Source organism: Neodiprion pinetum, chromosome 4 (assembly GCF_021155775.2).
Source record: "Neodiprion pinetum isolate iyNeoPine1 chromosome 4, iyNeoPine1.2, whole genome shotgun sequence".
NCBI lineage: Eukaryota > Metazoa > Arthropoda > Insecta > Hymenoptera > Diprionidae > Neodiprion > Neodiprion pinetum.
This window is the reverse complement of record NC_060235.2, coordinates 27,126,200-27,147,842: the sequence shown is the minus strand read 5'-3', so window position 1 is coordinate 27,147,842 and position 21,643 is coordinate 27,126,200. Positions and strand designations below refer to the sequence as shown.

Genomic DNA, 21,643 nt, shown 5'->3' with positions numbered 1-21,643 from the left:
GTGTTTTTCGCGTTGCTGGGTTTCCAATTAGTCGGGAAGGGGTCATATGAATCGAAAGTACAATTTTCACCACGTAAATAATGCACACAGACTGAACAGAGATAGCTCAGGTATTTAGACGGAGACGGAAGATGGCGATGAATGTATGTTCTAATTTCGAACTTGGTAGTCCAGGAAACAATAATTAGGTCGTTTGTTTATTTGTATAATCAGAATATATTTGTATATAGTCTTTGAAATTACAGTGTGTAATGGGAAACAAAACATACGTCTTATATTCTTAATTATCTTATTTTATGCATACATGAGAAGTCAAACCCTCGTTTCAGGTGCAACTTTTTCAGTATCAACATTTTCTCCATATTCAATCACGTGTCATATTCATGATTATGTATCAATCTAATTCGGAAAAGCGCAAAAAAAAATTGACTGCGTAAAGTTTTTGAATTGTACGTGTATGTTTAAAAATTTTTCTCAGCATCACTCACAACATTTCACTGCATTATCCTCACAAAGCCATAATTCCTTAAAGGAGTAGCAATATCAGCCGTTTGTGGTAAATAAGTATTCGTTAGCTTACATGTAAAATGTTACATCTATAATCAACGTACATGATGATTTCGGATAATATTTTCAAACTGACGTTTCAAATCTATCACGCCGGCTAGGCTTGGGCTCTAATCTTACAAACTAGGCTAGGCAAATAAGAGTCTTCCCTTCGTTTATCTGGTCCTGTACTTTATCACTGGCCGTTGATTTTTCAGCCTGGCTGCTGAAAACCGCAGACGCAAATGTCAGGAGTACTCCTAGCACAGCCAAGTAGGATGCCCAGCCTGAAAATACATGAATTTCAAGAAATTGACAGCGCATCGCTTATAATTTATGTGCCTCAGATTTGCCCAGAATCGAGTTATTTTGAGTCTCAAATTTAAGTGTGCATTCAGGTTTTATTCACTCTCCAAAAATCATTGGAACTCAGTAGTAGTGGCAACTGAAGTATTGTTTCTATCATGTTTGATTGATCGGAACTTTCGGCACATCAAAATTATAATAGTGGGTGTTTGGTACTTTCAAGTAAAGCACAACGGCGATTGGTTCTTTTACATGATGTTATATTTTGGGTAACACACTTAGAAGTGAATTTGGCGAGGTGAAGACTTTGCAGTTTTTAGAATTTAGTTGATAGTTAGAGATCTAAAATTGTTCATAGTTGTTTTGTGTTATTAGGGGGGAGTACGGTCTAAAAACAGCAGAAAACTTGAATCCAGTTGAAACTGTTTTTCGATAGCAAAGTTACATATAATCGATAACAAGCTTGCACGACTGGTTCAATGTGTTTTTTCGCAGAATATGAATGGTTCGAGACGGAATTGCATATTACAGATTGGAGTGAATTGAAATTGCGTAACGTAGAATGCAAACTTAAACAAATTGAACGAACCCAAATCCACAGGCACGTGATATTCGAGACAATAAAACGATTAATTCGGATAGATTTGAGTTATCAATCATTTAGTTTTATCTTAACATTCGAATTGGCAGACATCAAGTCGAATCTGTCTCAGTATATTTTGATTTTTTTCGTGTACTGCGAATTTGACGTAACGTTCCATCAAGAAGTTTATCGCAAATCAGTTGGTGTACAGTTTGTCTATTTGGTTTAGCAGTATCTCATACGTCATAGAAAGTAATGTCACAGCGAAAATAAAGGATCAAGCCCATTGTTTTCATCATGATATTAAAAATTTGATATTATCCAACAATTATTGCGAAGGGTGTGACTAGACCGAGTGGATAAACTGTATTATATATAGGTTAGCAAAAAATCACAAAGATTTAGGATTATCTGCTACACACAATCACTAAATATGCAATTATACACGCAGGTATATCTTACCAAGACTGCAGTTTCCCAGGTAAAAAGGCACTGCTTCATCACCGCAAAGCCCTTGAATTTTGCTTGAGCCCCAACCCGCAACGTACAAAATCATCCCAAGGAGATACATGATACCTTAAAACAATTGAAGTAAATTCTTACAGATTAGGAATGGGTTTTAATGTAGCAGGGAAAATCATATCTGGGCACAATATTCGATTTAAAATTTTTTTTCTTTCTAATTACGAAAAATAATTTTCTGATGTGATGGCTATTGTGGATTTTACGTCTATGGTGAAAAGGTTATAGGGGATTTTATGTTGTCTTTCTGGCTGTTTATTCTGTTCTGCAAAGAATCCAAAGCTAAGAAACGAATCCAAACGCAGGTTTTTAAAATTATTCAGTGCCTTTCCACGCAGATTTTAGTCCGTATTACGTGACGTTATACGATTTTCTGGAATGGAAGTAAGGTGTAGGCCTAAAATATGGAGCCGTCACAAAAATCATCCACTTTTTCAGCCAATTACTTACATACCAATATCCCGTGAAATATAGTACATTTTTTTTCTCAATATCTTTTTTCACCTACCCGCAATCGATTGTGCAACGCCAGCTAAGTCGAAAATACTCTTCTTGCCAACACTCTGGACGCAGCAACCTATCAATGCGGCTACTACCGTGGCTGTCATTACGGCCAATCCAAGTGCCAGGAAGAAGAATGCGGCTTTCCAACAGTCAGGAGATGTCGAGGAAAGTGTCGCAAGACCATCAAAATTAAAATCCTCCCAATTTGGTTTGCCATGAAGTGCGGTAGCATTTTCTACGTGAAATCAAAAACGGCACTGTATTTTCGGCATTATTGCATATAATGGTTCGTTATGATTGAAACAGTTCGGAAAGTCTCACCGATATCTTCACTAGTCGGGGGCCCTGCCAGCCATCTTGGAGTCATCAATGCCGAGAACATAGCTAACACAGCACTCAGGGACATTAATGTCCAAAAGAGACTGCGACCGGTTACTATTACGTAGCACATTGTTCCAAGTGGTTGATAGCATTTTAAATTATGGCGACGCAGACTGCCATTTTTCTTCGATTTATAGCAAATTTTCTTTCCTGAAACACAAATAGAGCATGTATATATATATTGTATTATTATAGACGTTGTTCATTAGTCACATTCCAATTATTAAGGTTTCCCTATGCCTGAATAAATTTGAATTTGACTATAGAAGCAGAAAATGGCGGTTAAAACGCGTTTTCAGTGTATGTCTGTTAATTTTTTTTTCTCTGAATGATAAAAGTTTTTTTCTTTATGACTAGCTCTCTTGAACCTATATGCTAAGACCTGCTTGAAGAGCCCCTCTGCATAGAAAAATGCATGATTCCTAATCAATTATCTTAAATTATTGCTTCCGCTTGCATTCTACAGTTAATTATCGATGGATAATTTACTAGTACCAGCAGAAAATACGACCGTAAATCACGCCATCGGTTACGAAAGTATGCACACTTAGTTACAAAGATCAATTTTTTTAATCGACATTTCCGGTTTAGATGACTCTTTGTTTTGCCAATTCCGAGAGTCGCAGAAAACAGCACAAGTACATTCCGTCATCGTCGTATCGCAAAAAGCGCGCGATAAAGCGCGGCAGTAGCCGGTATAAACGAGCGATTATCAACGTTACGATATACCGCAGCCTTTATAATTTTCAGTTAGATTTCATGGAATAACCACATTACTGTTGTACAGTTCGAATTGCCATGGTGGCCGGGTCACGAGACGTATAAGCATCGTACGTACGGCATTATGCGGGTGTCGAAATAAATAGATTCAAGATGGCGAGGCATAGGACCCCCTAACGCAAACACATGCGACGATGGGATGTATATTGTAAAAGAACAGTTTTATACGACGGGGACATCTCGTCGAAATCTGTCCAGCTCCCGTCATGTTTACGATTCATTTGTAACGAGTGTCGCCGCAACGTGACACGTGAAACAAATCGAACCTACGCAGGATATGGAGCCATAAGCGTGTATCCCGGCAGGAAGAATGAATTGTACAGAATTTAAATTGGGCTGTGATATAACACACCGCGTATACCCATATTCGACTTGATGGGAAATATTATTATTACACGTCAACGGTCGTCGTGATAAGTAGACAAGGTATACGGGACAATTTTTTCTTTCACTTTAAACTGCAATTATTAACGATGAAATGGATAAGTAAGACATAACAGACAAAGGTCGGATATAATCATCATGCGTGCATCTCTTCCATACGGGAATATTGTCCTATGGATTTCCACCTGCCTAAGTTTTGCGCACAACGAAAGCGATCGTGATACAGGTATTTAACTGTTTAGGTGAAAACTATTCGAACGTGATAATTTACTTTCGTGAAGAACCACTTTAAAAGATTTGGTACAGGTTATTGTTGGTTATACATCGAAATACCTGATATCAATCGTTGTTCACGGATCTTATTATTAATTACCTCATTTTCTTATCTAAAATCGTCGAGGCTGGGCCATTTTCGAGAACGATTATACTTCGGTAGGGTACAATATGCCTATGTATAAGCATGTATGATGTATACGGCCCTACCATCTCCGTTAAAGAAGACCCCCGGAGTCGCCACATGTTTCTGTGTGGTCTCCAGCTTGTATAGCAAACTCGATCGCACCGAAAGAAAGTAGCGTTCGGTATATTCATACCGTCTGTTGAAAGAGACGTCGAAATTCAAAAAAACCAATTTCCCTCGATTAATTTTAATAAAAAGAAGTTATTGTACTCGATGCTTTGTCTATGACAATTTTTTAATACGCGACTCTCGTGTTCGTATTTTTATTGTACTGAATATTTTAAGACACCGTATTATCGTATATTGTAATGAGGCTAAAGTCAGGAATAATTTTCATTTATATTACAAAGGGGGCTTTCCGACTTCGGTTTTCTTTCACAGTATTTCGAATAAGAAAGCGAAATATGACAGAAGAAAATTTAACAGAATGAAGGTACGGCAAGAGGAATGCATAAAAATTAGGCAAAGGAAAGGGGAAGTAAGATATCTTGCGGAACCTTGTGCAGGGGAAAAAGCTTCAAAACTCCTATAATCGAACTTACGATAATTCAAGTATGGCCCCTTGTGTCTATACTTTATACAGCAATCTGTAAAGTAGGGCATCGCATTTTTTTAATCTTTGCTTCCACGACGTTTATCGCACATCCGTGATTGCTCGTTCGCTTCTGTTTTACAACAATGACAATCATCCTCGACCTATCTCTCTTGCACTACTTACGTTGAGAATCAGCTATAATAGTATCGCATCAAATAATTGTACGCTGCAAGCTACCGTTTCAACGGAGAGTTCAAATACAGCAATTACAATGTTGATTTTAGAATCCTCTAAAGCAGTACTTCTCGGTTTCGTACCGATATACCGTTATTTGAGTTTGACAAGTACCAAAAATTACTCAAACGCGATCAGTACAATATCCCTCAACGATGACAATTACAAAGACCCCCATTCCACAGAAATTTGACTATAAATTCTTTAAAAATTTACGTTATATGCTACGTCAGATTACCGTCAAATTCGATTGCAAAATTGTATTTCTCTCGACAGCTGAAATATTGTCAGAGGTAAAGTATTTTGAAGTTTACTCATCAATTACGAACGTCACAATATGGCTATGATCACGTTACGATGAAACTGTAACGACTAATTACAGGTGTAATTGTCATCTGTTCAGAAGAGAAGAAAATTTCACCGTCAACTTGACTAATCCCTACAATACCCAATAACGAAATCGTGAAAAATGGCTGTTCGTACCAGATCAAGCAAAATTTCGCGGATTTTTCTTAAACAATGACCCTACATTTTATATTTTCATACCTGTATCTCACGTCAACTTGAACTCCAGCTCAAGACATCTTTGCGTTACGCATCCGTAACGTCGTATAAAAATGTGTAAACTTTGTGCGTCTGTCAATTTCAAACTGTAATCTATATCTAATTAATTAGTTTTTTTCACAGACGCTCGTACATTTGTACGCGGACGAACATCGCCTTCAATAATAAGCGCTCTTCGTCGTGTTGTAGATCTATATATATATATATTATATATATACATATAATATGTATTTATATACACACACATGTACGTATATATAACGTAATAATCCATAGATGGAGATTAGAGATGTGATGAGATTCTTTCAACTTAGAACGAGTTTCGACCAAGATATCATTATTTATTGCCTATCTCTTCTGCGCTCATAGCGCGTGAGGAGAAACGATGCACTTATGGGGCCCTTGACTCAAGGGGATCCTTAATAGGGCAGTATACTCGTATACTTCGAGAGGATAGCGATCCCGACTTGCTTTGGTGCAGGGTGCGTTATATTTTTCTAAGTTTAGATCGTGCCGTGGGCGGTTGGTTCGGTTTAGTTGTTGTGTTACTCCGAGTCCTTTCCTCGTGGCCGTTGGACGATTCGACCATTCAGTCAGCACCGCTGCACGTAACAGGCATATGGTTTTCGTTTATTCTTGCTATCTCTAAAACTGCAATCGTAATCTCTTTCTCGGTCTGCTATATCCAGGGTCGTTTTGATCTTGCCGCAGCGTTCAAAAGTTCTCGTCGATCGACTTAATTATTGTTGGATTTGTGAGCCACATGCGTCGCTGCATTATGCACAGGATGCGCGATGAGTAATTCTTCGATCCTACAAGATACTTCAATTTAATTTTTTGAAGATACTTTATTTTGCGCATGAAAAATTGCTCATTACTTACAGAAAACAGTATACATTTTTGTTTTGCGTTGTGTGTCTCTTTGTTGTAAATAAAAAAAAAAAAAAAGAATGAAAAAATTGACAAATTTTCTTTGAGTTTGGAAACACCGATTACTGGAAGAAGAAACAAAATCAAGATTTGTTTGAATTCCAGTTTTTGTTGTAACATATAATTAGCTCTTACAATTAGCAAGGTTCCTCTATGAGTGAATCATCAAACTGAAAGGCTAGAAATACCAGCACAAAAATTTCGTTGCTTGCAAGTAAAACAAGATCACATCATCTTGGGAATTGCATGACGTACGTCCTTTCTGACGTCGGTATTGATCATTTGATATGTAATCAATGACCGCGATGAGATTGGCTATACGTATATAAGGGGTCGGTCGTTCACGCTTGTCTTATGCCGTTCTGTCTGTGAGCGCACGCTTTACGTGTAGACCTTTATCGGCACAAGTGACTCACCACCAAGAATAAGTACAGCGGCACCATGGGAGAAGGGCGAAGACGAGGCACTTGGTTTAATTAAAAAGTATTTAATATTCGATTACAAATCGAGGCTAGCGCAATGCGGAATAAGACACACAGCGTCGACTGCAAAGCGTGAACAATCAGTTGTGCAATATTTTGAATACAGAAACAATTTCACCATCAATGAAATGGAAGACTCATAACGCGCTGATGTACGTTAAAGCGACTAAGCCTTGATTATTTTTTCTGCAATTATGTACCATCATCCCGTTGTTTTATATATAGTTTTGCTCTTTGTTCCCGGAATGCAAAGCGTTCTATTAAACGTACGTTATAGGTGATGTTAAAATACCGAGAGCCTCATTTTTTGTATTGATGTAGATGGCAATTTTGGATCGATGTTTCTGAAGTTCGGATCAATCAAGCTTGATCGAAATCTGAAGTTCACATCAATTTTCAATTCTAGTAATGAACGGATATACATCAGCATACTCTAGTTTATCAATTTTTGATTTTGGATATCTTACCGAATTTCATTTACTTCTGAGGACCTTATTCTTGGAGTTTCAGATCAAGCTTGATCGATCGAAATTTAAGGTACATGAACCAATGAGATACACCAGTAAAATTGTGAAGTTCATTGGTTAATACGAAAATTCTATCGATAATAACTTTCTTGAAACGGTAAGTTGATAGCTTTTCTGGTAGGATAGAGAAATCGAAAATCGAACTTTCCAAGCAGATGTTGGAAAAACATGTTTAATATTCAACATCCAAGTTATTTCTCATCATGAAACTTTTTTGAATTGAAAATTTATCTGAATATCGGGACAGGACCAGGTGTACGATTATTTGAAACTTTTATGATAAAAAGTGAGTGAGGAGACATTTGAAGGAAATCAATTTCCGAGATAATTTCACTTAAATACATCTGGAAATAGACAGGAAAATACTTGTTTTGTCAAGTTTATTTTGTGACACTTCACGTTTCACATCAATAGATAAAATTTGGATAGTAACTGACGAGTCCTTTTTAGCCCACAACGAACCGTATCCTGAATATTCCTGTACATGATAAAACTTCATGACAGTGTTGCAGTGCGTTAAGAATCGTCAGGAATACCTATACCTTATTTATACACATCCTGATAGACGAATGGATACGATCAAAGTTATTTTCATTCGTTTTTCGACGCGTCAATCAATTCACATTAGTTATACGTTGCTCGTTGGGTAAATATAAAACATAATTTCAGTCGCATCGCTACGCATGCCATGTCCATGTATGTACATAGGAGAGAAAGCATCGCACCGTGTCCGTCGTCAATTATGATGTATCGATGCTGTAACCACAACCAAGTCCAATTACTATTTGGATATGCATGTAGGATAAGTTGTAAGTCTAGGCGTAAATGAAGCTCATCTGAAATGATTCAAGTTTTCCGATGCAGCCAGTATATAAGTAAATTATAAGTCACCCGTTATCGATACCTAATATCGGTGGCGATCTGATCTGCGTGAAAATACGATCCGATTTATAAAAGCGACAAAATTTGTCAAGTATAAGTTGCCAAAAATCGAAGTGAATTGAATTCAAACTTTATTACTGAATATTCAATTATTTATAAGTAATATTGAAATTAAAATGAACAGAACTAGTGACATGATATCAGATAGAAAATCGAAGCACGTCACTCGACTAAAAATTTTCTTTGTCATTTCCAATCGAAGGGTAAGACAAGACAGTCCGTCAGTCAGTGACCCTGTAATGGACGCCCACGTAAGTATGACGCAGAAAGATTTGCTTCACATGCGCATACATATATTCATGAATCAATCGACCGTCAGCGTGAATCTTCCGTGTAGGAGTCAGAAAGAACTACTTCTCGCTCGCTGTGATACAAACCCTGCACATATCTAAATATGCACCCACGATATGTACATATGTACCAACATACATGCATGTACGTAAGTATTTATATCACAGAACCCACGCCTCCGTGTACGGGTAGAATTGTCCGTGATTCGCATATCCAGATGCTACTTTGACTTCAACTATTATCGCTGGACTATTTTCTAGATGGCATTAAATTTGTGCCAAGTAATGTAATAACAAATTAGGGAAGATACGAAAGGGGTGACGGTCAGATATTGGTCGAATATGTTACATGAAGTGTTGGTCTTTTTACAGTAGAACTAGTGATGAGGAAAATGGTAACTAGTCACTTATATATTACAAATTACAAAACATAATTCGATAATGAGACGACTACACAATGCAAATTATATTCGCATTTCGTATTTTGGAACAAGTGAAATACGAAATACATTTGTAGGTTGTATGTCGATGTAAATAAAATATAAATTACATTCGTATTTTGTAATTGGGAAGAACTTACACACGTGATGTGTAATTAAAATATAACCCATTACAAATTGTTAATAAGTCGGTGACAGATAATGGTATCAATACAGTTTATCCTAAAGAGATGTAAGAATAATGGTCTTCGTGTAGAATTTGGATTTCAAACCCTTATAGTGTCCATCGTATATAGCAATTATTTTGCTATGTTGTAGTTGACAAGGTTATTTCTTTGAATGAGTTTACTATTGTAATTGCTAATTTCAACGTGCCAAAAAAGTTTTGAGGCCAAGAATTCCTGAAGAAAAAAAAAAAAATGAAATGCGAATGTTTCAGAAGCGATTGTTTTCGAAAATTTCGACCCGAAAAAATTTTTAGTGGTTGAACAAAAAAAATTCCTTCAACTCAGTCTGGATGTCACAGTAAATTGAATGAATTTGTTTTGGAATCAAAGAGATTCTAGAGTTGAAAATCCGTACTTTTCTGATAATTTATTACAAGCTGATCGTAGCCCAAGTATTTATCAAATTATTGTAATGTTAAACTACGGTATTCAGCCTAGAGATGCAAAAAAGAAACAGACTAAATTATCAACAAGAGCTTGAATATGCATTTTTTATTTTATACTAATTAAAAACGGTGGGAAATTTATTAGAATCCTTCAATTTCATTTCACGATGGCTCATTTCGTGTGAATGTTTTTTTTTCCATAAACTAAGCATAGATATCAAATTTGTTTTCTCTCTACAGTCAATTCAGTATTACTATTTGTTGATCCGAATCGATCGATATCAGTGATCGACATCAGTGCAATCTTAAACGTTGTGGTTATGGTTAACCATTTCTCAAATTGTTGTTACCTTGTCGTTAGCTTGTGTTAATTAATCGTATTTGCTCAGATTTATCTCCATTATATAATAGTGATTTTGTTTTTTTTTCTGCCATCACTTTCATCGGCGTAAGTCACACTGCTGGGGACTTTATCAACGGGATTTTCTCTTTTTACAAATTTTTGATTCAGTCGATCCGGCTCATCCATGTTTGGGTTGCGTGGGTTGAGTCTTACCGCAACTGGCGACAGCACAAAGGCGCACCCTGCACTCTTGCTGTAGGCATGCATGTACAGTGTGCATACATCATACGTATGCATAATACATAATATAATGCACACGCTACGCGCAATGATCACCATAAGAGTTGAACTGCAGTTGCGGCAGCTGTATAAGGCAGGTGCAGTTCTGTAGTTCATTCTCGCTACTTTTACTTATTTTTATTTTTTACTTGCTTTCCGCAGTCTCCCACATAATGACGTCCACATTTCCGTTTTTCATTGCCTTCACTTTCATATTACTTTGATTGTCATTTTCGAGATAGTAAAATTCACGTGATTCGTATTTTAGGAAAATTTGTTTTCTAACAGAAATAAAAATTTCAGTTAGTTTCGACTTGATTAAGTTTACTGGGTTTATATATTTGATTTCATTCTACCAACGATCAGGCAGCTTTTTGGGGTCAATATTTTGATTAGTTTACAATTGAATAGTGTTGTGGGATTAACAGTTTTCGGAATTTTTCTTTACTTTCATTTATGGAGAACTACAAAACACACCAATTGAATTATGAGCTGAGTTTTGTGGAGAACATTACCGCCGGAATATTTATTTTTGACAGGGTAATAAAGATTACGTGATATACTGATTAACGCAATTTACAGTTAAAGATATGAATTTCAATGTAACTGATTTCTGTTATTGCTTAGACAACTAATTTATGCATGTGTATGACGGAGTACATAAGAAGAAGTGAAATTCTTCGAATCTTCAATAAGAATATTGGAATATTGTTTGCTACGACAATAACGTATCAAAATGTGAGTAGAAAGTAGAGATTTTGTGAAAATAATGACAAAATTGAAGTTTGAAATTAATAAATTTTCTTACAAAAGTTAAAAATGTCACACTTCTTGAGAAATAATTTTTGTCATGAATATCTTACACGTATTTCAAATTTTCTTTGTTCAAAAAGTACATTTGGATACGAGCCAAGTCAAGTTTTGACATTCGGTCATCTGATTTGACATTTCAGATACATAGCAAAGTGAAATATATATATTTGTTGGAGACAGTCATCAAATTGGAAAAAAATATATAATTTCTCCAAATCGGAATTCGCAAGTCCCCTTTGGTAAATTGGGACGTTTTGCTTGTGAGTAAATAACGAAATATCAATTCACGGTATTAACTTGACTAAAAATTTCGTTTCGCGTACGTGATTATTACTATGAGAGTCAATTGCATCCTAACAAACGTGACCTGATTACTTTTGGTTTCATTGATTCATAGGAACTGGTATAAAATTTTTTGATAGAAACAGCCAATAGTAGTACCATCGAAATGTTAACCCTGAAGAACTGCAACTGCCTGATAGTTGGTGAAACGATCCATGTAGGTAAAATATCCACACGATACCGCAGACGTATAGTTATTGTAGCAGACTGCGCGGCTACATTCTGCGTGTTAACTTATTTTTGCGACGGTAGAAACACAGCCGTGACCGGAAACGATGCAGACATTAGTATGCAGTTGGTGTGAGCTAAACTTAATTCGTGCAAAGGTTCGTAAAATCGGATACGATGCCTTTGTGCATTATTTATAAACTCCTCGGAGACTAAGCTATGTACGATAATTTCTCCAATTGTTTGAAAACGACGAGAAAAATCTATCTTACATTCTTCTGCGACTATTATTTATATCCTACATCGCAACTGTTTCTGCCCATAACTATTCAAGACTTTTTAGCTTATGTGCAAAAATCACTGCGTGTAAGAACTTTTTATAAATCGTTGGCTCGATATCGGCGGTTAGATTCAGCATTATCTATGCCTTGCTCCTAACTTTGAACTCTGATCGATCCGAACGCATCAGCGGGAATTAGGATTGAGTCGATTGGTTTTTATCGGTACCCTGTATCTTATAATCTTTTCCTTTGGAAATGAGTATTTTCTTTACCTACGTTATGCCTGACAGAAGCTAAAAGCTTATTCGTGTAGTATACAAAGTGTCCCATAACTCCCGCAATATAATACGCCTGTAGCGGTGTTGTGCTTGAAATATGAGCGTGGTAAAGTGCAATAGTATACGTGAAATATCTCTATGGCACATATTAACGAAGCTCAGACGCTACACGAGAACCAGGCTATTTCTACATTTGCGGTGCGATGTATATTTTTCTAACTCTGATTATAAGGTCGTTGATTACGAACCTGAACTCAAAATTTGGATTGAAAAAATAGCGGATTCAATTTGGAGGATGAAAAATGCAAGAAGTTATTTAATTGATTTTATCTTGATGCCCGGAGGTGTCCGAAGTAACCGATTGCGAATCTGAAGTGAAGTAAAAATTGAGAAATCTCAAATAGCTGGCTTTTTTTTTACCGTTACTGTGAATTTTTGAATTTCCGTTCCAGACGCGTAATCGTTGTTTTCAAAAATTCCCGGATAGCAGGTTTCATCCAGATTTACTAGTTTCTCACAATTTAGCCCGACAAATTTTTCGTTCAAAATCGTAATCAAGGAAATTTATAATTTATACGACGATAATCTCAGGCAACTGAACACCCGACGCGCGTACATGCGTCAAGTTTTCCGTTTATTTCTAGAGGCCAGCCAACTTTGTATGCGAAAGCGTTTCGAGATTAGTACAAATCCGTCACATTTTGACAATTTCAAATTCTGAAAACAAAAAAGTAACCTCAAGATGCCTTCCAAATTCGATATCGACCGTCTGGCCGTAACTGAGATGGTCAACTTGACCAGCAGACGAAAGATTCGGCACGAATTCGATGAATCTACTAATGGAATCACACGATTTGGCGTACGCGCATTTGGGTGTTTAGTTTCCTGTGACTTTCACGATATCATCTCGAATGGGTAAATAATTACCTAAGCTATTATACAGGCGCACTAAGGAAATAACATTTATACTTTCCCAACGTCATTTCTCATGCCAGCACCACTATTATAGCTTGTCTATACGCGAATAACGGGACACCCTGTGTACGTACAGTGAATACACATCCACCGGTTCCATTTCGACATCCGATCAAACGAGTCGATATTTTCCTAGCCAGCCGAAGACGCGCTAACGTTGGCTCCTCATTATCACGTATCCACCGCAGTCGAACTAGGATAGAAACGGAGTAGCATTCGAGGCGCACACACAAAGATACGCTGTAGATGCGCGAGCGTGATGCCGAATTATTTAACGCCTGTATTTAATGTAATTAGAATGGGCTGCGTGCGGCCGAGTCGCGTCTCGACTGGGATCGAGGAAGGGGGCGAGGAGGTGTCGAGGACACAAAAAAGACACGAGGAAGACAAGAGAGGAAAAAAGAGGATAAAAGAAGCACGCGTGCCTGCAGACTCGCTGCCCTGCCGGCCCCACGCATATTCGGCTTATTCACGAGGAGAGGAAAAAATAAGGAAAAAAAAAATAAAAAAAAAAAATAACGACAACCAACAGCGTGTGGGACAAAGAGAAAATAGGGAATGCGTTATACGTACACGGACGACGACTTCCCCCCCCCCCCGTTCGCCCTGCTTCTGGCCCATATATTCATAACAAACAAAGAAAATTATACCCGCCGTAGAGTGCGGAAACGTCACGTATCTTGACCTCCACGTTTTTGTTTATTTCCTGTAACATCCTTCCGTTTGACGTTGTGGAAACTAGGAATGTCTACATCCCTCGCATACGCTAGAATTTACGTACAGTGTACATACGTATATAGGTATACAGATGTTATAGATTTACGTCTTCGTGTCAGGATGACATCTCACTGAAGGAAGTGACGTGAAATTTACAGGAATTCGTGAGAGAGAGAAAGACGCTACGCGTTGTACGGATTACTCGTGTGTAATATGACGACGAGAATCTACACTTACGTAGCACAGGATTTGTAACGTTATTTTATGATGTATGTATAATTGAAGATGTTGTGAAAATTATTTTGTTAAATGAATTTAACGGCATTTCATGTGGCATTGCCTTCGCTGTGACGAGAAATCATTTGCATGGCATGTGCGTGAATGCTTCTCGTAATTGGACTCCGTAAAATCTCGTTCTTGTTATCTACATGTGCGCTAAATTTCCTCGCCGACTTTAGTTACCATTCCTCTGACCGGGCAAAAGAAAAAGAAATGAAATTTTTATGGCCTGGAAGGGTGGGCTTTGGGAATGGGAGGGGATTTACGGGACACGTGCGGTGCTGAACGCATTTTTTTACATTTCCAGTCGAACTGGTTATCGTAAAGGTCTTTCATTTATGGCTCGTTTCTTATCCAATAAGTTAAACGCGATGCACAGTGCTTACTTTTGTATCGAACTTTCAAACTGCTTCGTGTTTCGGTCTTAAATTTGCAAAGCAGTTAGTTGCATTACTCAAACTCACCCCCCAACTGACGTCGCACGCATAATAATAAGATTTCAGTCCGAGGTCTTTTCAAAAGCTGGGGGAACCTTGAACAGGAACTGAAAATTTCATTTGTTATAGTAACTAGAAAAATTCAGTAAAATAGGTGTCGTTAAAAAAAACTGTTTGAATATTGTTGGAATTACGAAAAACGAGGTACGCGTAACCATTTTGCGCTATTGTCGATCCTTTTTTGGTAATTGCAACGCGAAATCAGTTTGTGAGGTTTACTCTACTTTTTCAGTTAAACAAGCCTTTAACGTCAATTTATTGTTGCACAAGCATTAAATTTTCGCAACAGTTACAAGAAAATAAAGCAACAGTGATCGTAATGAGAAAGAATAGCAGCGGGTGCTAGACTTTCCGGTAACAGCTAGAAAACTAATTTTTATTTTGTGCCTAGAATTATATTTTTCGATTGTGGTAATAAATGAAAATAGTCAAAGACTGAGCGGTAACTGGAAGTAAAAATTTCTCTCACAATCAGTGTACGATACAGCTTAGAAAGCGTACCACATACTATCATCTTTCGAAAAATGGCTAATCATATTTTAAAGCTCGAAGTTACAGCCTCCGAATAACTTCTGCACAAAACCTATGGATTTGATTTTTACATCCGATCATAACTGTCACTGTAATGCAGCTTATCGAAGAATTTAATGGTGGTTTTGCGAAACCTACCTTAAAATCCCAAAACCTAGTTTTTATGGCCACTCTATATCACTTTACGACTTCTCTAATCCGACTCATTTCAAAAAAAAATTTCCACTATGCAAGGTGCAATGTATACACGTAATTTTACACGTGTCCTGCGAGTATTTTATGTTTTATGTGGGTAGACGTTTATTTGTCATTATAGATATACTCACGTTTACGGGGTAAGGTATCATGGTATTTATGTACCCCATACCTATGCCACGACATATTTATGGCATGATGTTACAGTCTCCCCATAATCTTGCCCAGTGGGCCTGACCAAATACGGGGCTATACTTACAGTCATGCACGTACATAATACCAGCCTGGTTGAAAACGTTCTCGACGCGTTGAGTAAATACAAAATTGCTTGTTAGATAATTATAGTCATTCACAAAGGTAGTGATGATGAGATTAGGGTGGAGCAAATTGAGTCGGTACCTGCGCTAAGCTCGAAGAATACAATATTGTACATGGATTCAAGTCTCGCACGTGTTTCTTATATCTAATGTACTCTTTCATTATCAAATATGAGATTCATTAATTGTTACCGCTCAGTGAAATATTTTCCTCTACATATCCCTATAACTCACAACCAATGTAACATCGTTTGCTACTGCTGAAGTCTTAGAAAAATTTCCGACTTTAACCCATTCCCTTTTTTTGTACACTATAGTGTACAGTTTTGATTTTCGATTTCTACAATTTTCTCGTGATATAGTGCATATTAAATAATCGTCAGATGTATGAAATAGGAGTAAAATTTTATGACAAATCGATTGCTGCTATGCATTTTGTAGAATCATTCTCACGTTGTAGGAAGAACGCAAATTTTGAAAATAAAACTCAATTTCTGAAACATTTCCAAAATATCTCTAAATCGTCCAAAAAGTGTTGGTTTACTCAAATAAAGGCATGTTGCTTTTAGATAAATGAAGACTCGAATACACTAAGGCCACATCTTTGATGCTTTGTCGAGTGTATAAAAGAGATGCGGAGTAAAACGGTAACTTTCGGTTGAATGAATGAATGAACATGAACACGAACGCCACCGTCATCCTGTAAAATAAATGCTCCATTCCTCCTGGGATGGGCTTGCCGCATATACAATATCCATCCGTGTGATGAGTGCCATGACTCCTAGCATTATGCACTTCGGTAGATTCAATTAAACCTAAACCCCATAATGCACGCGAGGTACGCTTGGCATGAAAAAGCAATCGTTTAGTGGGTGCGTTAAATGAAAATCAATACGTTTGTAATCTACGATGATTGTTTTAGGAATGGAAAAAAGAAAGCGAGGTTAAAAGTATGAACAGTGGCTCAGACCACGATTTTTTTATCCCCGATCGTTTTAACATGGTGAAAAATCCGATATGCCCATTCGATTTCAATCTGCAACGAGTAATTTGATTCAGAAGACAATTGCCTAGAATTCCAACCCGACAATTAATTTTCATCACGTTAATATCGTCGAATATTCAATTTACCAAGACATTGCACCGATATTGATTTTGATCAACAAATAGAAATATTGAATTGACTATTGAGAGAAAAAAAACACTGTTACGATGAATTTTGTAAGAAACAAGTTTCCAAACCGGTCAATCCGTCGTAAAGTGAATTTAAACAAGATTACAAAGTTTTTCACCTTTCTAAAGTGGTAACTTCACTCTTCATTTTTGCATTTCTAGGAAAATTACTGTAGCTTACGAACGTGTTAATTTAATAACTGCACTCAACACGCGATCGTCTCGTAATATAAGATGATCAAAAAAGTATCGATTATCAATTATTATGCCTACAAGCTCCTAAATCAAACAGAGTGTTAAATGACGTCATGGGTTCGGTGGATTATAAATGACATAACGATGAAGACGTTGTATTCGGTACCTGCAATGCGGTTGCGGCGAAGCATCGTTCTTAATTGATAACGAGTAATTTCATCGCGTCATTTCTTGGTGGCTACAGAACATTTCGCACGATCGACTCTTGCGGCTGGTCGGTAAAATGCGAACGCGACCGACAATGAGCTAACTGGTCAAGAATAAATAGACAAAGAAAATGTGACGTTTCAAATCACTTGTAGCAATTGAATTGTAAGGGTGAAGAATAATATCTAACGGCACGGTATTCATTTACGTACTAGAAAATGGAGAAAGTATATACATTGAGGTTGATTACATTAGGGAAACAAAATATAGACGCGTATAACTTATGTGTAAATGCACGAGGGGTATGTGGATATGTATATTATAGCTAGAACTGGGTACTTGCAAGAGATTCAAACGAAGCGTTGTAAGGAACTCGACACACAAAATAGACAAGGTTGAAGTTGGTAACGTTAATCTGATTAAATATTACGAAAAAAATCATTAATTTGCAATTTGAGAATGAATTCGAAGGAGTTTGTTGTTAAAATATCAGCACGTTCTGCGTTACTGAGGTTTTACAAATTTCAGATGATCTGAAAGTTGCAAAAAGACAGCTTTTCCTGAGTATGCATCGTCACGCTAACGTTATACTAACTTCAATCTGATAAAATTAGCTAGATGTTAAACATTCATATGGGATTATATCTGTAAGAAGTCGATACGGGAACTCAGTGCATTGGAACTTTACGATTTTCGGATTGTTTGCACGCCGATTCGATTTACATGGATTATTTTCGATTGTAAGCACTAATTATAGGCAATATATTGCAATTTAACCACAAGCTATTTATCTGAACCTGAAGTTTACACTTTTCCAAAGTTTTGATAATCAACGAATACACATCAACGCAATATTTATTCCCAAGGCTATCATTTTGCATTTTTCGATAACTAATCAAGTTTCATTTACTCTTTAAGACGTTATTATTGTAGATTTTTGACCAACCTTGATCGATCGAAAGTCGCCGATACTTAGCGTACCCATTTTACACATTCAAATTTCGAATAAGAATCGTATGTCATACAATTGAAAAATAAAGAAATTAACGCATAAATTAGTGGAGCAGAATTCTTCGGGTAAAAATAATAATTAATTTTATATTCACGCAAAATATATATAAAAAAGTATATAATAATACAGATGTATGTATAGAATGTACGTAAGATTCAAAAGTAAGGGTAGATATTCAAACCTGTCAATGATTGAGAAATGTTTCATTCATAACAGTGCAGCGTTATGAGAGGCGCGTGAACTCGTTTGAAATAAAGTTTATAATATGTACCGACGGAATGAGTCACAGGAAATGGTTCACAAACACAATAAGTACATAATCTATGTAGATTATAAATTCTATCTACTCACATTCAAGAGCTTGTATCAATTATGTTTGCAGCAGAATTTGGAACTTCAATATTCGCCGTATACTCCGATTAAATTTAAACTTCTCCCTTGGAACGGAGACGAACGCACTGTAATAAATGTCGGCACGTCGAACAATTAACGATGTGTAACGCGGCTAATCGAGCACAGGGTGAATTACCGGCGCCGACAAACTGTCGCCTAAGACTGAATCGCGGGGCTCGGATGAACCTCTCAAAGCGTGCAGAGCTCGACTCACGTTCAACTAGCTCGCGACCTGCAGAGACGAGACTGCCGTCGAATGCATGGGGAATGTATGGGGAATGCATGGTGGATGGCAACTGGCGCGTTAGAGAATAATCGGAGAGGGGAGACGCATGCGATAGTCAAACATACAAAAAATTACACGGGGCTGAAGGCATTACCATTGTAAATTCACCTTGGGTTACAAATTTTTATTTCTTACAACGTGTCAAATTTCTGGACCTTTTCAGAACCTTTCACCAGGATTAGAAGCCGAGCTTACCGGCTAACATGTTTTTTGAATCATTTTTGTTGAATTCATTTGAATTCTTTTTTAACTATCGAACTGAAAAAATGGCATTCACCAGTGTTTGAACAAACCGCAGGTGCATTGACGAATAAGACGTTTACTAAGCAATTTATGGGGAATTGTTTATGAGAGGACCGGGTTTATCTAGTTTGTGGTATTTTTTTCTAAAATAAGCAATATCTTGTCAAAGCTGAATTGAGTTTTGAAGAAAAGACAATTATGTGGAATAGGAGAAATCCGAAGACTTTATATTTTACAACGTACGTAGTTGATATAGGTGAGTATCGCGTTGTCCACCATTTCCTTGAACTAATGCTTTTTACCCTGCCTACTTTTCAACCCCTGTTATAAAAACGACCCTCCGAAAACTGTTACCCATTTACCCAAGAGCCCGGCACCCCTTATATGCATCAACCCTTGGTGGACTCCCTTCATACGATTCGATGCAGTCACTACTTTTTAGGTATCTAGTTTCATCGATTTTTTTTTATATCTGGCAGCCGTAGGAAGTGACAATCTTGCGATAATTGCCCGATTGTTGGACTGTTTCTTGTACGAAAACTGTCGGTAAATGTTTGCTACTCATTATGAGTAGTATAAATAAGTGATTCCGCGTACGTCCGTTATTTTTATTGCTCATTAAAAAATGCATACACGTAATTTTGTATTCAATGGTCGAGTAGTTCTCGAACTATTTGAGAAACGAATTTAAAAAGAGACATCATTTGATAATGTTTTATGAATTCGAAACGCAATACGAGCGCGAACTTTTTAAGCTGGCTGATTAAGGGCACCCAAATTAACCACTTTTTTCGTATTAGTTTCATCAAATTATTGTACTATACAAAATGAAATGACTACCCTTGATCTCGCTTGATTTTTAAGCTAGCTTTTATCAGTCGCTCCGACACTATAGGGAAGCTTTACAAATAGCTAACGATCATACAGCTGGAAGATATTAGTTTTTCGTTCCTTTCAAGATTTGAATTTACAAAAATTTATCCATCATTGTTTATCTTTGCATTCATCTTCCTATGAACGACGTTTTTCAACGTTAGTACTCTGAAAGATACCCACAACCAGCCGTATTTTTCTTTTTCACATTTCTCACCGTTCCGAACGTAGAGTCGCTAATTTTCGAATTTTTGGCCCATTTTTAAAATTATGACATAATTACAGAAAATTTTACGCAAAATTTGAAAAATTTCAATTATTTGAACATTTGTTGTAATACGAATAGTTATAAGTTATATCAGCTTAAATTTGATATTTTTCTGCAGAAACAAATATTTATCTATTATATTGTGATGACAATTTCTGAAAAAAAAAAACGACTCACTATGAGATAAGTTTAATTTACTTCGGATAATTAACTCGAGTATTTCAACGGCTGTCTAATTTTTGTTTTCTCAAACAATTCAGAAATAGAAAAGTAGCTCAAATAAGATACTGAATCTATGAATTATGCAAATTGGTATGGAGCTGGTAAGTTTTTTTTTTAATATGTGTTGTCGACTAAAAATATGTACGTATCTTCAGTCAATGTATCTCCGATGTTACGTACAGATCTGTAGAATTTTTGATGAGCGATAGCAGGTGACGGGGATGGATAACACTGTAATCATTTGCAATTATCAACTCGGTGAAGAATACATCATTTTCTCAGATTGTAAGTACAGGAGACTGATATCATCCTATTTTCCCATTGGATCAGACACGGAAATTTTCCTAGAAATTTATAAGAAATTATAGAAGCTCAAACAAAATGTGCAGGGGTTTATTATAAGATATAGGGAATAAAAGATCAGCGCAGAAGCAAGTCTGATAAAATGCTCTTTACGCACCTTCCTTAAAAGACTTTGGCGCCTCGTTGACTGTAGATTGCAGGATCGTGTGCGGGTATTAGAGAGGATTATTCCTGAAAGTGAAAGCCCTTGAAATATGTATCTTATACATTACAGTATTTATTTACAGAATAGGAGCGATGACATATAGTATTGTTTTTTTTTTTTTTTTGTTTGTTATAATATATAATATATGTATGTATTTATAAGTGCAATTATTATTAATTGTTGTTAATTAACGATATTTAATTACTAATATCTATGCTCTAGACA

At 36.7% G+C, this 21,643-nt stretch overlaps 1 protein-coding gene across 2 annotated transcripts; it reads right to left on the bottom strand.

Annotated features, from left to right (window-relative positions):
* Nucleotides 1-222: 222 nt before the first annotated feature.
* Nucleotides 223-21,227, bottom strand: LOC124215923 (LHFPL tetraspan subfamily member 2a protein). 2 transcript variants are annotated; one of them, XM_046619854.2, is made up of 5 exons: nt 21,091-21,227; nt 2,783-2,992; nt 2,466-2,696; nt 1,898-2,011; nt 223-833 (listed from the first exon to the last, which is right to left on the bottom strand). In XM_046619854.2, the coding sequence occupies exons 2-5, from the start codon at nt 2,910-2,912 to the stop codon at nt 691-693; spliced, it is 618 nt and encodes a 205-aa protein (XP_046475810.1). In that variant the 5' UTR covers nt 2,913-2,992; nt 21,091-21,227; the 3' UTR covers nt 223-690. The 2 variants fall into 2 exon arrangements, with proteins under 2 accessions (XP_046475810.1, XP_046475811.1); XM_046619855.2 differs by lacking the exon at nt 21,091-21,227 and adding an exon at nt 18,977-20,780.
* Between the last annotated feature and the right edge of the window lie 416 nt (nt 21,228-21,643).